Here is a 17,866-nt window from a genome sequence, read left to right on the forward strand (position 1 = left end):
CAATTCCTGTACTTTCTCAAAGGCAAGGTTTCTCATAATCATGTCTCTTGAAACAGCTCTTTATTAAAAGGGACACACTGAAGTAGAAGCCTATTTGTTTTGAACATGATGGAACGATTGTACTGTACCTGCGGCAGATTTCAGACCAAGGAAAGAATGAAATATGTCTTGGACAAGGGCTTCCTAAACAACCTCAACATTACTGTGTGATGTGTCAAGTGAACGAAAGATGCTGTTTCTTAGACGTCTTTAGCCCCAGAATGCAATGGTGAGGAGGACTTAAAAGCAAAAGGAAACAAAGAATGACTGGTTTGTTTATTTTTCAGGGCTGCGAAGGGGCTCCATTTACACTGCGCAACAGTATTACAGACAGCTGTTTATACCAGACAAAATTTGGTAACCATTTGCCATCGATACCAGTGCCAAAAGTTGTTGCTTTTGCTTATACACTACACCTTATGTCTTATTTTAGACAAAATTATTCACTCTAGCACATGTGTAATAAGAGTATATTACACATAATGTCACCAGGAAAATAATCAGTGACGTATTTATGTGGAGGCTGAACACTTGCTAAACTTACAGAGTTAATTATTCTGTAAGGTTAATCCATCTTGGCTGTCATTTGTTAAATCACAATAGAAATCATTGCGAGTGGGTTTCAAGAATGAGTTTTGGAACTGGCAAAGGAATAACACACGAATCTGAGGTTCTTTTGCAGCTTCTCTTATGGAGATGACAGCTTAGACTGCATTTTTATTTATTTATTTTGAAGTTTACTCAACTACAAGGGATGGAACAAACTTTAATCCTGGTCCTCATCTAAACTGAGTGGTTTTTTTCTTGGCATAATGAAGGTTGAAACCATTGTTTACTGCCAATGACTTGCAAAGAATAAGCAGCCGAAGCTCTCAAGAAATATAAGTTTGTAATTTGCAAAAATATAAGAACAGTCTAAATGCTTTCAAACAATCTGACAGGCCAAAAAAATAAGAATTTGACGTGTGTGTGTGTGTGTGTGTGTGTGTGTGTAGGGAAAATAGAGATAGCCACAATGGGCAATACTTTCAGATAAACATTCATTAGGGCCTAGGTCTTACTAAAATGGCAGTCTGCATCACTTCAGACTGCATGGGAGATAGAATGTTCTTTCATACAAAAAAAATATTCCTTCCACACAGAAAATTAGATATTGGGGGCAAGGGTTCTTCTAGATTAGCCTTCTATCATCTGACATGCTGGTTTTCTTTGTTGAGTGGGGTTTTAAAACATTTTGGCTGAGGAGTAGTCAGCTGTTTGATCCCTCAGGTACAGCAGATGTCACCGAGAGCTGGGCATAAATCAGGATGTTGAGTCTGGCAAACTGAATAGCACTCTTAGGAGATACATCGTGAACCCCAATGGCATTACTCTGGAGGGTCAGAAACAGTGCAAGATTCAATAACCAGAGCTCCTGTGCTTAAAACTGTAACACCTTCACAACCGAGTCTCTGGTGACGACATCTTTCTCCCCATGTCCTCCTTGCTTTGCTTTTTGTCCCTCAACCCCTTGTCTTGCATTTTCTTCTGCATTTTTTTGTAGCCGCACTGGTTAAAGAGCAATAGCAATGCCCACTCGGAAGATAAAAGATGTGCCGTCAGAGAGGGCTCTGATACGAGAGGCAAAGGTCGTGCTTCGCGGGTGTATTATCCGTGCGCAGGAGACACAACCCACAAAAGAAAAGGAAGGAAGGAAAACCTTTAGAGGACCAGAATGAATTTGCAGCTTAGGCAGACAAACCAAAGCCTTCTCCCCCCCCCCATCCCTTCCTGGCCCCAACAGCTGCTGGTTCTGAAAGGGCGTGGATCTCTTTAAACTCAGGTTAAAGCAATGCCTGATGAGGAGCAGTGGTGGCAGAGCAGAGGGTCGGGAAGGAGGGGTTTAACAGGATGTTCCCATTGCCGGGTTGTGGCTGGGGATTGGGAGGCAAACCTTGTACGCCACCCTGTAGGGGCAGTTCTCTCCCAGGCCCAGAGGAGGCGAGATCACCCGTACTAATGTGTACATATCCTTATACAGGATCCTGCCACTGGAAAGGAAGCACAGGTGCGTTAATAGGGCTGCTCAGGAAATGGGGAAGAGGATACAAGTGCAAAACTAACTGATGGCACCAGAGATGTGCAACTTTCCCCTTCTGTCTCCAGCTAGGAAAAAGCTATGAGCGGCCTGTGGAAAAGATAGCTACTGCTCTGACTGGGAAGGTTGGTTCTACAGTGTTGGATCCCATCCCATTTGTCAACAACGTGAGTACGAAAGGGTCAAAGTTGTCTCAAACTGAGGCTGAGAAAAGATGCAGCAGATCTTAGCCCACATACATTCTGGATCAGCCGGAAGAGTTTTGCAAAGCTGGTTATTTAAATAAAGTCAACACACTTTATTATTATTTAAAAAACACCTTTCTGGAGGTGCTAAATCGGTTTCGTTCCCATTACAGTGGTACCTCGCAAGACGAAATAAATTCGTTCTGCGAGTTTTTTCGTTCTACGAGTTTTTTCGTCTTGCGAAGCACGGATTCCCTGGGTATTAACGGTTTTAAGAAAAAGGAAACAAACTCGCAAGACGTTTTCGTCTTGCGAAGCAAGCCCATAGGGAAATTCGTCTTGCGAAGCAACTCAAAAAACGAAAAACTCTTTCGTCTTGCAAGTTTTTCGTCTTACGAGGCATGCATTTGCGAGGTACCACTGTATCTGAAAGCGGAAAGTTTTGTGAGGAAATGTAAACAGGTTGCTCAGAGTTGCACCGTGAGAAATGTGAGACTGAATCCAAGCCTGCAGTCCAACGCAGCTAGACAGTATTGTACAGTAACAGAACAATCTAATGGCGCCCCGTAATTCCTGACAAGGAGCCACAGATCAAAAGTTATCAGAACGTGGAAATCTATTTAATGGTGGGGGTGAGGCCACTGCAGGCCAAATCACAGGCACAAGAAAAAGCTTTTTTGAGATGTGCGAGGAGGCGATCCCCACCCTTTCCACTTTTCACAGTGAAATCTGACTTTAATCTTCTCATTCTCTTCCCATTCCTTCGACAGTTTTCCTATCTGGCAAATGACCCATTTGCTTCGCTGTGGAAAACTATAGGAGAGGTGTGAAGAAGTTCACAGTGGAGCTCCTATTTAATCCTGTTTCCCCACTTTGGCCTGTTTCTCACTGAGGTGATAAATCTGTGCCCTGATTCTCACGTAAAAAACTGCCCATACAAATATATCTGTATCTGACCGGACAGAAAGCCAGAATATCAGGAAGAAAACTAGGTTACAGAGCCCTTCTCGCTGATATGCTAGTTTTGTATGCAGACGTACATTTTGTGTATGTGGGGACATGGTCATGGGACATGTTACAGCCCAAAGGCAATTGTATCACCCCAGATAGAACCAAATTTCCAGTCACGGGTTGCAGAATTGGCCTATCGTGGCTTGCGAGGTGCAGAACCTGTGGTCTCAACTCCTATCAACCCCTGCCAACGTAGACAATGGTCAGGGAGGATGGAAATTTGGCCGCAGGCTCCTCACCCCTGTTTGTTGTTACTTAAAATTACCACTTTAATTCAGAAACGCAATCATCACGTTGTTTTTTAAATAGACCGATTAAGCAAATGCATGCCAATTATGAAAGCAGAAATCCAATAATCCTGACTTCTCACAGCAATGCCAACTTTCAAAAAGAGAGTCTGAGCAAAGTGCAAGACTGCTAGGGGAATAGCAGCAGGAAATTCAGAGTCTGAGGGGGCAAGGTAAGAAAAGGTAAACCAATTTTTATATTTACACTAAGGTTACCAGATTTTTTTCAGTGACTTCGGGGACACTTTTCAACTTCAATGGATTTTGTATGGGGACTGATTTGTAAATCTGGGGACTGTCCCCGGGAAATAGGGATGTCTGGTAACCTTAATTTACACCCCGATTACCCCTCCCTCAAGAAAAAGACAATTATTATTTCCCTTTTTGTCCAAACCCTAACTAATCCTATCAACTCATTAATTGTCCAAGAAAATTTGTCATTCCTGCTCAAAATGAGCTTGCGCCATGAAAAGAAAAGTCTGACGCTACCATAGCTGTCAACTTTCAGATTTGAAAATAAGGGATCAGCAGCCTCACCTGTCCCGGAGACAGTCTACAGGATATCTAACAATCTGGGATAGAAACGGGAAGCAGCGGGAAACGGCGCTGAAATAAGGGAATTTCCCACAAAAAAAGGGAAGGTCGACAGCTATGGATGTACTAAAAGCAGATACAGAGCTCTGAAGAGTAGATATGCTTGCCTATGGGACCTTAAATACAAATATGTTTATTCCTAACTTTTCACAAGCTATTTCAGGGGTGGGAAATAGAATAAGGGCTGGGTCCTGAACTCCCCCAGGAAAGCCCTTCTGAGACTGGTGCTCTCAAGCAGAGCAGATCCCTGCCCAAAGTGGGGGTTGCAGTTGGTGCCCATTGCAGCCATTGAATTGAGTGCAGGCATTCCCAGTTGGGTCTGCAGCTGCTACCAATCAGCTACTATGATGTCATCTATGACATCACATATGATGTCATGTGTGGGACAGGTGGGTGTGGCCTAGGAGCCTTGCCACATCTGATTTAGGCATATGGACTTGGAGGTTCCCCATGGCTGTGCTATTTGATAAGTAGGCTCTTGCCAATGAGTACCCAATGCCACAATATTTGTTTACTTACTTATTTAAAAACATTTTTAGACCGGTCTAAAAATATGCTTGTCCTAATTGCCTATGCAAAGTGCTTCCCATTACTGAGATATTCTGCTTTAAAAAAATAAAACACAACCACAAGTAAGCAAAGTTTTAAGACATGCATTTTTTGTACACATCTTAATTCAAAATGCACATTTTTATATCCACTTGAGCCTAAAATACAAATTTTGGCACTTTTTTGAGACTAAATATTTGGAGAAGTGCAAAAACCAAAGGATAGCTGCATTCCAATTCATGAATTAGTTCAGGAAATGTAAATTGGGTCAGTTTACTTTTAAAGGTGGGCTCAAGCATCCTTCATTGTGTGTGATGGGTTTTGCTGGTATTTACCACTTAAGGCTAATGGTAAGGGACCATATGTTTGAATGATCCTCCATAATAATAATATAGCTACATAAATGTAGCATATTAAGGCAATAGTTCATGATATTCTAGATATCTATGTGCATAAATCTTTTATATATGGGGACATTTAAAAGATGCAACCCCCATTCTGTATGGCAAAGTGGAATAGCCTAATGAGAACTACAGTGTTGAGAATATTTCCTGACTGAGTGTTTCAGCTCTGATTTCAAAGGTGATAATCAATATCAACTGCTCTTTACACCCCATATTCTGTGTTACATTCAAGACTTGACATCAGGCATATCCAAAATTCGTTTCAGGGGCATAATCTGGCCCACCGGTCAGTGGCAGTTCATTTCCTGGGGTAAAATCCTAAAAAAACCCCCCACCCTCAACAACTTCAATCCTCGCGGTCCTTCACTTCATCCATTCTAGCCCTCTTTGAAAAAAGATTGGACACCACTGCTTTACACCATTGCAAAGGAAGAAAGAACTATGGCCGAAAAAAATCAGAAGGTCACGCACCATAAACTAATAATATCAGGATCACAGCAAACTAGCTGAATTCAGGTCAAACAATAAAACTAGGTTTCTGGTAGGCAAAGGCAGATTCATGGCAATTAGGGAGATTCCAGAATTGCAAGAGCTCCAGAGAGGACCCATCGCTTTTCTAGATTTGTGAACATTCACACCGATTTTAAAAGGACTGGGATCTCAGGGTGGTCCAAGCCAGTTCTTGGAGAAAGGTCAACATAAAAAGGCTTTCACGTTCTCTGGCGGGAAATCTGAGGTCTCAAAAGCTTACTTGTGGTGGCTAACAAATGTCAACGCCATGCTTAGGTGGTGCTACAATATGGCTCCTTTCTCTGCCACTGGAGTAATACGAAAAGCCCTGGGTCACACAGGGATCCAATTGCAAGAGAAGCAGTTGGTATGGTAAATGAGCTGCATGGGTATGCAAAAGCTTACTTGTGGTGGCTAACAAATGTCAACGCCAGTTCAGGCTAAGCACTATTGTACTGGGACACTGGGATCAGGCAAGTATGTTGAAATGCCCATGGGAGACATTCTAGAAAACAATATTTTCTGAAGCATTCCTGAAACTTTTTTGGGGGTGGTGGGGGGAGTAGTGAAGACCACCAGCCAGAGGGTGGCCACTTAGATGTGGAAGTGTGTGCAAGGAGTTGTTTGCAACCTCCATGCTGCAGACCCCCAAAGATGCCACAATAAAAGCAAAAATTTTTTACAAACGATCTTGCACACACCAGAGCTCTGATCAGACCACGGCTCATCCTCAGTGCGCTTAGTATAGGATATTTGTTTGCCATTCACATCAGGCATGTTTGCCGCAAGAAACATGGGTGCATCTCTGGCAGACCCAATTGCTTCATGAAATGGGGAACTGCTCTTTTTTCACAGGATTCCCAGAGGCAGCTCACAAAACCATTACTATAAAAATGCAGAAAACCCTGACCTTAGAAAATATTAATAAATAAAACCAGAGCTTTAACCCTTAATTCAGACCAGCTCAAACTCTGCATTGTTTGGGTAAGCAAAACATCTTCCAATGCAACTTCTAGGGGGCTTCTCATAGGCACATTTGGAGTACGAAGGGTTAATTCCCTTCTGTCCTGTTTGTCTTGGGCATCATTTCTAAACAGATTTTGGAGAGGGCTTAAAAACAGGGGGTGCCTACATACCACGCAGCTCTGTCGTACTCTGCCCAAATCCGGACAAATTCGTCAAGGTGATGCGGTCCCAAGATGGAGGAATCTCGAGTCAGGTATTCAAAATTGTCCATGATGACGGCCACAAAGAGATTCAGCATCTTAAGTAGGGAGGAAACAAGATAAACGTGTAACAAGGAAAGTCTGGAGAGAAACTGGCACAGTTCACATTTCAATGCAAACCTACCAAATTTATAAGTCCCTAAATAATAATAATAATAATAATAATAATAATAATAATAATAATAATAATAATAATTTATTATTTGTACCCCGCCCATCTGGTTGTGTTTCCCCCAGCCTCTCTGGGCGGCTTCCAACAAAGATAAAAGATACACTGAAATGTCACATATTAAAAACTTCCCTGAACAGGGCTGCCTTCAGATGTCTTCTGAATGTCAGGTAGATGTTTATCGCTTTGACATCTGATGGGAGGGCGTTCCACAGAGCGGGCGCCACTACCGAGAAGGCCCTCTGCCTGGTTCCCTGCAACTTGGCCTCTCACAGTGAGGGAACCGCCAGAAGGCCCTCGGAGCTGGACCTCAGTGTCCGGGCAGAACGATGGGGGAGGAGACGCTACTTCAGATATACTGGACCGAGGCCGTTTAGGGCTTTAAAGGTCAGCACCAACACTTTGAATTGTGCTCGGAAACGTACCGGGAGCCAATGTAGGTCTTTCAAGACCGGTGTTATATGGTCTCAGCGGCAGCTCCCAGTCACCAGTCTAGCTGCCGCATTCTGGATTAGTTGTAGTTTCCGGGTCACCTTCAAAGGTAGCCCCACGTAGAGCGCATTGCAGTAGTCCAAGCGGGAGATAACCAGAGCATGTACCACTCTGGGGAGACAGTCTGCAGGCAGATAGGGTGTCAGCCTACGTACCAGATGGAGCTGGTACACAGCTGCCCTGGATACAGATTTGACCTGTGCCTCCATGGACAGCTGTAAGTCCAAAATTACTCCCAGGCTGCGCACCTGGTCCTTCAGGGGCACAGTTACCCCATTCAGGACAATATGTGGCCATCCTTTGAAATTCATATTTCATAATTCATTTTGTAATGCAACCAAAGCACACATTGGGGAAACATGTGCTTAAATTCCAAATAATAGTGAAAGGTATTATGAGGGGAAATCTCTTGCAAAAAACCTGTGTGCATCAGGCAAAATTGCAAACAAACATGTGTCTGTTGGGAGAAATGTGAACTAGGATCCCGATCTATTTTCACAAGACCCTTAAGAAAAAACACGCAAACCAATGTGGAAATACTGCAATCCGAGTTTTAAGTGTGGAAAGATGAGAAACTGAGAGAAACCAAAACTGACATCCATCCAACAACAAGAGAAAGAGGACAGGGGTAAGCGGAGACAGAAGGGAGCAGATATAAATAGATGGAGAAAAATAGAAAAAAATACTGCCAAGCAGGTTTCTGCATGTGGCACAACGACAGCGAAATCCTCTCTCTCTGTTCCATGTGGAGGATCCTTCCGGATTCCATTAGGCGCAAAGGGGAAGGGAAGTGGGACTCACCAAAAAGGAGCAGAAGAAGATAAAGGAGACAAAGTATACGTATGCCAGATTTGTGCCACATCGCTCGTTCTCGTTCTGCCCAGATGTTGCTGTGGTGTCCGACTCACATCCTTTCCCTTCCAGGCATGAAAGCATGATCTCCTGCCACGCCTCCCCTGTGGCGCTCCTGCATGCAGAACAAACACATCTTCCAAGTTTACTGCTTCATTCACCAAATCCCTCGCAATTAATTTGCATCAGCCAACCTCTGCTGCTTCAGAGGAAGGCATAGCCACATCGTGGCAGACTGTGGTTTGATTCCAGCAGTACCGTATTTTTCGCTCCACAAGACGCACCTGACCATAAGTTGCACTAGTTTTTAGAGGAGGAAAGGGGGAAAGCCCCGTTTTTTGGGGGGATAAGCTCAAAGTTGTGCAGCTTCTTTTGGAAAGGAGAAAAGCCCCATTTTTTGAGCATCAGCTCAAAGTTGTTGAGCTTACTTTGCAAAGGGAAAAAATCCTGTTCTCTTCATAAATTCTGCAGCTTCTTTAGGAAAGGAAAGGGAGCCGTTTCTACAGTTTCCAGACAGATAATCTAATCAGCCAGTCACATGTTACTGGGGAAACAAACAGCCCCCATCTGCAGAATATTCAACAATGGAGGCCTGGGCAAGGGGGCAGGGCCGGAAAGGGAGTCGGCGATCGACCACACATTTGCTCCATAAGACACACAGACACTTCCCCTTACTTTTTAGGAGGAAAAAAGTGTGTCTTATGGAGCAAAAAATACGGTAGTTTGGGGGGTCTATGTATGGCGGGTGGGGTGGGGGGAATAGGATCTGCTGTCCCAAAAAGGCAGTGGTCCTAGTTCATGCACCATCAGAGTGGATTTGATTTAAATCAAATCAATTTAAATCACAATTTAAATCACTAGTCAGTAAGACTTGATTTAATTTTTTTAAAAAATTTTTTTACAGAAAGACTCATTCTTGCTGGTATAATCTTAATATTTACAATCAGATGAAGGTTTCATTTTTGGACTGATAAATTTTCAGGGTAGTTTCTACAGTTATATCAAAAATTACTGATTTGGTTTTTCTATTAGGAACACACAAACAGATAATTATGAAATTATTATGAGGTTCCATAAGTTAACTGTTTATATTTGGAGAACCTTTTTCCTGTACTTTATTGGAAGGAGAAAAAATAATCACTAGTAACAATTTAAACAATTTATTTAACTGAAACAATAACATTATAGCATATGTATCCATGTTTGTTAACTGATGAGGTTAAACAATTTTTTTAAAAAACTTAGACTGAGTTTTAGCACACATGAAAAACTTAAAACAAATCCTTATTTCCTGATGAATAGCCTTTGGACTATAATGCAATTTAAACAGAAAACTATCTTTAGAAAGATCTTTCCTCCAAAAGCATTTTATTTTAAAAATCCGATTTAAATTTAAAAAATCCATTTTTAAAAAATAATTTGTTTTGATCCACCCTGCACACCATGTAGTGTCACACAAATAGGGGCGTAAGTGGTAGCGAAAGGAAGGAAAACAACAATTAACCCACACAAGCACAGTCCATACTGCTGGACAAATTAAACTACTTTATTCAGATAGTTTACGAAGATCCCACATTGATTCCACATCCAGTGAAGCTGGCGAGTTATTTGGAAGTCTTTTATGCTGACCTAGGACCCCCAGGTGTGTGTGTGTGTGTGTGTGTGTGTGCTCATCAATTATCAGGATGCCTTCCAAAGCTGGTGTAAATGCCATTTCAAAATAGCCGACGTAAAACTGAGCATAGGATGTCATTATGTCATTATTAACTTATTGATTTGTTTACATTCCATTAGAAAGAAGAGAGGGAGGACACTTAACATAATGGATAATTAGATCCAAGCGGGGGGTTGTGCATAGGATGATAATTATATGTAATTGTGGTCATTCTAGCAGGATAGCTTTGTCTGCAACTTTGGCAATGAATGGTTTTACCATGTATTGGCATTAAGATAAAAAAAATGGTAAAGGACTCCTGGACGGTTAAGTCCAGGCAAAGGCGACTATGGGGTTATGGCGCTCATCTCGCTTTCAGGCCGAGGGAGACGGTATTGGTCCACAGACAGCTTTCTGGGTCGTGTGGCCAGCAAGACTAAAGCACTTCTGGCGCAAAGGAACACCGTGACGGAAGCCAGAGCACATGGAAACGCAGTTTACCTTCCCACCGCAGTGATACCTATTTATCTACTTGCACTGGCGTGCTTTTGAACTGCTAGGTTAACAGGAGCTGGGACAGAGCAACGGGAGCTCACTCCGCCATGGGGATTCGAACCACCAACCTTCTGATTCGCAAGCCCAAGAGGCTCAGGGGTTTAGACCCCATCGCCACCCGCGTTAACTGGAGTAAAAAGTTAGGAAGTGACTACAGCTGCAAACTCATTAGGAGATCCAAATTCTTGTAAATCCTGCCTGTTAGTTCAGCTAGAACAAACCAAACATGTTGTCCACAAAGCCCTTTGGGGTCAAACTGTCCTTTCTAGGTAATATAATAATAATAATAATAATAATAATAATAATAATAATAATAATAATAATAATAATTTATTATTTATACCCCACCCATCTGGCTGAGCTAACCCAGCCACTCTGGGCGGCTTCCAATCAAGTGTTAAAAACAATACAGCATTAAATATTAAAAACTTCCCTTCAGATGTCTTTTAAAGAGAAGATAGCTGCTTATTTCCTTCACATCTGCTGGGAGGGTGTTCCACAGGGCAGGCGCCACTACCAAGAAGGCCCTCTGCTTGGTTCCCTGTAACCTTACTTCTCGCAATGAGGGAACCGCCAGAAGGCCCTCGGCGCTAGATCTCAGTGTCCGGGATGAACGATGGGGGTGGAGACGCTCCTTCAGGTATACTGGGCTGAGGTCGTTTAGGGCTTTAAAGGTCAGCACCAACACTTTGAATTGTGCTCAGAAACGTACTGGGAGCCAATGTAGGTCTTTCAAGACTGGTGTTATGTGGGGGCCACTCCCAGTCACCAGTCTAGCTGCCGCATTCTGGATTAATTGCAGTTTCCAGGTCACCTTCAAAGGTAGCCCCACATAGAGTGCATAGCTGTTGTCCAAGCGGGAGATAACCAGAGCATGCACCACTCTGGCAAGACAGTCTGCGGGCAGGGAGGGTCCCAGCCTACATACCAGATGGAGCTGGTAGACAGCCGCCCTGGACAAAGAATTAACCTGCGCCTCCATGGACAGCTGTGAGTCCAAAATGGTAAGCTGCCCAAAGGGGAACTTTACTGATGCCATCCTTCGGCTTGGCAGCAAGTAGGCGGGTAGTCATTTGCTGGAACAGCTTCCAAAACCTTTTTGAAATCATACCGGTAAAGGCAATGTCACATTTTAACCTAAAACATTGGAATGAACCCTTGGATGAGTTTTAAAAGTCCGTTTACCTGAAAAGCAGCATCAGTGAGCCCAGAAAGCTGCGGAAATTGTTGTGACGATTAATGTGGCTTTCTTCATCCAGTTTGATATTCCCAAAAACCTGAAGGCACAGAGAAATGAAAACCCAATGGAGAAGATTTGACAATGACAAATACTGCAATCTCCTAGTTGGGTTAATACAAAGTGTACAAAGTCCTGACTACCTCTTTATTTCACTTCCTCCAAAGTCCCATGGCACTAGGGCAAGGGAGATAATTGAAAATGTCATCACTGCTAACAGTGTGTTCACTTATGGCACTTTTGTTTCTGGTTAACAGGTTTTCGTAGGGTGCCAGAAACCTGCAAAGTCTCTTTGACCTGGAGCAAGCATGGGGCAACGGAAATATGCATTAATTCCATGGAAAGAAAATCCTCTCGCAAACTGTTTGCCGCTCCAAGGTCTGCCTCAAGGCTGGGTTTGCTCCAGATCATGCTAATTGGCAAGCAGTCCTTCACGTGAAAAGTAGAGTAAATTCTATACTCCTTTTTTGTTTTTAAAGGGCACAAAAGTCTCATTTAGTCTGCATGGCTGAATACCAGATTGAACAACTCAGGGTCAGACGACAAATGAAACTGCTCTGCAGGTATAATTATTATTATTATTATTATTATTATTATTATTATTATTATTTATACCCCGCCCATCTGTCTGGTTTTCCCCAGCCACTCTGGGTAGCTCCCAACAGAATATTAAAAACACAATAAAACATCAAACATTAAAAACTTTCCTAAACAGGGCTGCCTTCAGATGTCTTCTAAAAGTCAGATAGTTGTTTATTTCCTTGACATCTGATGGGAACCAGGCAGAGGGCCTTCTCGGTAGTGGCGCCCGTCCTGTGGAACGCCCTCCCATCAGATGTGAAGGAAATAAGCAACTATCTGACTTTTAGGAGACATCTGAAGGCAGCCCTGTTTAGGGAAACTATTAATGCTTAACAGGTTATTGTATTTTAGTGTTTTATTGGAAGCCGCCTAGAGTGGCTGGGGAAACCCAGCCAGATGGGTGGGGTATAAATAATAAAGTATTATTATTATTATTATTATTATTATTATTATTATTATTATTACTACTACTACTACTATTACAGTGGTACCTCGGGTTACAAACACTTCAGGTTACAATCACTTCGGGTTACAGACTCTGCTAACCTGGAAGTAGTACCTTGGGTTAAGAACTTTACTTCAGGATTAGAACAGAAATTGTGTGACAGTGGCACGGCAGCAGCGGGAGGCCCCATTAGCTAAAGTGGTACCTCAGGTTAAGAACAGTTTCAGGTTAAGAACGGACCTCTGGAATGAATTAAGTACATAACCAGAGGTACCACTATATCATCATCATCAATTGAGCACCTAATGGTAACTATTATTGTTATTATTCATGATCAATATGTTCTGTCCTCAAACCTCACAAACAGCCTCTAGCTCCTTTACCTGCCAGACACAGAGTCCTTAGGTCTTTCAGGTGGTGCCTTACCTGCATCCCAATGATGGCATAAATGAAGAAGAGCATTGCAATCAGGAGACAGACGTAGGGGAGGGCCTGAAAGATGCACACAATGAAAGGTTTTGTTGTATTAAATTCACAGCATTTATTTAAAATATCTTGTATTTTTGCCTTTACATTGAGGTGCCCAAGTTGTTTAACACTGGCAATTTTTTTTAAAAAAATCATTCAAATAATAAGCTCAAACAAACAAAAAGGCAAGCATTTTGTTTTCCCTTTGAAATCTGGTGAGTTAGCTCAGTTTCTGAGTTACTTGGAGCTACAGCAAAATGGTTGCTTTTATTGTTATTTTGATTTATTGCATTTATATCCCAACTTTCCTCCAAAGAACTCAAGGTGGCATATACAGTCGTACCTTGGTTTTTGAACAGTTTAGTTTTTGAACGTTTTGGCTCCTGAACGCCACAAATCTGGAACTGAGTGTTCCAGTTTGCCAACTATTTTTGGAAGCTGAACGTCCGATGGGGCTTCCGCGACTTCCGATTGGCTACAGGAGCTTCCTGCAGCCAATCAGAAGCCACGCTTAGGTTTGACGAGGCCCTAAGCTCCTGAAGGTAATGGGGCCCTTTATATGTCCAGCTGTTTTTTGTGTTGAATATATGCTATATGGCAATTTATGGACCTAATAGGTATCTAAAGCCATTTGCACATGCAGAATGTCAGCACCCTATACATAGAAATGAGTAAACCAGTGATATTTTAGGGAGCAGGCGAGGCCCATTAGTTACATCACAGGAGCCTACACAACACAAAACACTGTTGCTGCATGTAGGTTTTATTTTATTTGTTGTTATCTTATATTTTGGAAATGTACATCCAGTTTTTTTTCCCCTTTAATTTTTTTGGGGGGCCCAAGAGAGTGGGGCCCTAAGCTATAGCTTGTTTAGCTTATACATAAATCTGGCATTGCACAGGAACAGCTCGTCTCCTCCCAAAACATGCCCTTAGCAGATGACGGATTCTCTGGTTTGCAGCATGGACCACCTTTTGTGCAAAAGGTGCCCTGAGAAGGTGTATGTCAAGTCTGAGTTTTTAATTCGCAAATCTTGGGAAGGAGACGAGCGGTCAGCCATTTTTTACCTTGAAGGACTGCACGAAAGTCCACAGCAGAATGCGGATGGTGTAACCTTGGCGAAGCAATTTGATGAGACGGGCAGCCCGGAACAACTTCAGAAAGCTCATGTTGAAGCTGCTGGTATTGACCAACTTTCAAATAGACACAGAGAGAAAGAGAGATGGAGAGAGATCAAATATTTTAAACAAAAGCAAGCCAAAAAGCACAGTGACGTAGCGTGGGTTGTCAGCACCTGGGGCAAGGCAAGTAATTTGCGCCCCCTAACCCATGGATTTGCACCCCCTAACCCTAACCCCCAGATGTTGCGCCCGGTGCGGCCGGCCCCCCCTGCACCCCACACGCTACGCCACTGAAAAAGCAACACACCTATATCTGTGCCCTGAATTCCAACAACAACAACAACAACACAACATTATTATTTATACCCCACCAATCTGGCTGGGTTTCCTCAGCCACTCTGGGCGGCTTCCAACAAAAGATTAAAAATACATTAAAACACCAGTCATTAAAAACTTCCCCTCAAAGGAGGAGCAATAGAATGGAGGAGAATTTCACCTTGCTGTCCGTCAAGATAATTTCTGTAATGCTGCCAATCACGGTGATGAAATCAAAGATGTTCCAGGTGTCGCGGAAATAATTCTGAGGGAAGATCGGGGGGAGGGGGAAGAATAAACCGTGGTGTGAACATCCAAATAACAGCAAATATAGGGTGAGTCCTTTAAAAAAGGCCCTATGGATATAGAGTAAACATGTTCCATGGGACCACTTGTAAAAGACTCACCCTATATGAAGACAGGCTGAAACCAATCCCATGAACAAGGGACAGTGTACATTTGTATGAGGTACATTCAGTATAACTGGTTTATATTTATCGATGGAATTCACATTCTTGGCAGATTTGCCCTCATTCTATTTGGTGGCTGCCTTCAAGGAACAGGCACCTCCTGTTCTATTTTGTGGAACCACATCAAAGAGGGGCATAGCACAACATTCACCCCAAAACTAAGGATCAGAATGGATATGCCACCCATTTTTGCCAAAGCAACATAAGGTTGTCAGAGAAATGGAAACAAGAAGAATTACCGACGAAAGAAGAGTGGCAAATGACATTAATGGACTATGCAGAATAAGACAAATTAACAGGAAGAATTCCAAACCTGCGGGACCAGAGATTCTTAGAAGACTGGAGTAAATATTTGAACTATCTAAAAAGCAATTGTAATAAACAGATTACGCTAGTAGGACTGCAAGAAGTTCTGTAAGGAGGATTGTGTGAAATATTGCAAGGAAGATTATTAAGAGAATTATTACTTAATGATAATTAAAAGTAATAGAGAAATTAAGAAATGCAGAATAAGTGCTAAAGAATGGAAAATCTTCAGAGGTTGTTGATGGAAGTCTAAAGTATTGTGTAAGGTAAGAATTTATGTTAAATGATTGTTGGAAATGATATGTTAAAAAAATCAATAAAAATGTGTGTGTGTGTGTATATATGGCAACATATGGAATTTAATTTGGGGGGATTATTAGGATTTATAAAGAGAAATGCAAAGCTTAATATCAAATATCTTTTTTTGGGGGGGGGGTCTCAAAACTAAAACATTGATCTACATACACTGAGAACACAGGAAAAAAAGAGAGAAAAAGAAAAGCAGGAAAAAAAGAGAGAGAAATACAGAAGAAATAGACAAGAGATTAAAGGAATCTCTTAAAATAGGCTTCCTCAACCTCGGCTCTCCAGATGTTTTGAGGCTACAATTCCCATCATCCCTGACCACTGGTCCTGCTAGCTAGGGATCATGGGAGTTGTAGGCCAAAAACATCTGGAGGGTCGAGATTGACGAAGCCTGTGTTAAAACAAAGCTGGGAGTTTTATTGAAGTCCTACAGATCCCAGTTCAACACTGTCAAACCACATACGTTCTCATTAACAGATTCCAGTAACTAAACACATGTCAAATATATTGTACAATGGATCATAAGCATAACTTGCTCTCCAGGAGCCTCGTGAAATATAACCCTTCAGAATCTGGCATCTAGTTCATAAGATACCCAAGGAGCGAAACGAGAGCCACATCTGTCATAGCTTTCCTTCAAACTTCTGGGAACTTGGGCATACTTAACTAACTCGATAAAAACAATTGATATGATCCAGCAGTACAGGGCATTTTTATTTGATGCAACTGAGGCTGCCCATCACCAAAAAGCTAATTCTCCCACCCCCTACAAACTCTGTTACTCACCAGAAAGCCAAAAGCTATAATTTTCAGGACACATTCCAGTGAGAAAACCATGGTAAAAGCAATGTTCAGGTACTTCAGAGCTAGTTCGTAGGTGTAGGGAGCAGAATAGTACTGCCAAGAGAGAGAGAGAAGGAAAAGAAGAGTCATCATATCCTGGGTCCCACTTGTATTAAAACAACCACTCAAGAGGTTTCCTGCAAGGGTTATATTTTCGCATGCGTAATTTGGATGCAAAATTCAGTTAGCAACTAAAGAAAAACAAAACTCCACACATCTTGGAGAAATCAAGCGAAACATCCGCACATACAGTTCTTTGATTTGGAATAACAATGCCCAGCTTCTACAGAACTGGTTTGTTTGAACATCTTGTTGAGACATTGAGCATGAGCAGTTTTTGGAGTGAACCATTGGTGGGTTGGCAAAGCCATTTCCGACCTTGCGAAGGAGAGGGGGTTGCGGGCGGAAAATCCCTCCCACATGACTCACGCGGGAGCTGCCCTTGCTCCCGCGTGGTAAGGGAATTCCCGGGCGGGCGACAACCAGGCCCGCCAATCGGCGGACAGGGTAGGCATGGCCAGGCCTATTTAAGGCCGGGCCCGCCCGGGGACCGCCCTCTTTGCTCCCACTCAGCTGTGAGGTTTCCCATCCCTCCCTCCCTTTAGTTTTAGCTAGCTATGACCTTGCTATGGACTTCGGTTGGTCGCCGCAAGGGGCCTGGTAGGAATTTTTCCAAGTTGGCGCAGTTTGAGCCTTTTGGTTTTTTCGCCTACCTCGTAGCAATCCGTCACAACTTTTCGGTATTTGGCGGTTAGGCATTGGCAGGGGTCTATTTTTATGCAAATGGAGTAAGGGGGAGGAGCGCCATCACCTCCCAAAATGAATGGGTAGTCCGGTAGAGGACTCCGGGGGGCGTTGCCTTGTCCGAAACCTGGTGAGGTAAGGGCCTCCGGCACGCCCCAGAGCGGTGACACCCGTGGGATCCTAGTTGGCGTACTTCAACAGGACTCCCACGGCTTGTGGGCAACCCTTCCCGGTACATATGCCGGGTAGTCGATAGGAGCCAATGCCTAAGGCCAATACCTTCCTATTCTGTAATCAATAAAGTTGTGGCCTTTTTACGCCCATTAAACTTAAATTCTGTGTCCAGTGTCTTCATTTCTCATGGGGGAGGGTTCTCGCCACGCAACAAGCCAAGTTAAACAGATTACATGAGAAGTCTGCTTGG

General features: G+C 42.9%; 1 protein-coding gene across 1 annotated transcript in view; it reads right to left on the reverse strand.

Annotated features, from left to right (window-relative positions):
* Positions 1–17,866, reverse strand: part of CACNA1E (calcium voltage-gated channel subunit alpha1 E) — a 360,381-nt gene that overhangs the window by 45,755 nt on the left and 296,760 nt on the right. Inside the window, exons 34-41 of the mRNA XM_083745793.1 lie at positions 16,642–16,752; positions 14,955–15,038; positions 14,405–14,530; positions 13,295–13,360; positions 11,790–11,881; positions 8,345–8,510; positions 6,793–6,920; positions 1,973–2,069 (exon numbers count right to left, since the gene is read on the reverse strand). Coding sequence (XP_083601919.1) covers positions 1,973–2,069; positions 6,793–6,920; positions 8,345–8,510; positions 11,790–11,881; positions 13,295–13,360; positions 14,405–14,530; positions 14,955–15,038; positions 16,642–16,752 — 870 coding nt within the window. The remainder of the gene's footprint in view (positions 1–1,972; positions 2,070–6,792; positions 6,921–8,344; positions 8,511–11,789; positions 11,882–13,294; positions 13,361–14,404; positions 14,531–14,954; positions 15,039–16,641; positions 16,753–17,866) is intronic.

The sequence above is a fragment of the Podarcis gaigeae genome (assembly GCF_964106915.1).
Source record: "Podarcis gaigeae genome assembly, chromosome: 6".
Taxonomy (NCBI): domain Eukaryota; kingdom Metazoa; phylum Chordata; class Lepidosauria; order Squamata; family Lacertidae; genus Podarcis; species Podarcis gaigeae.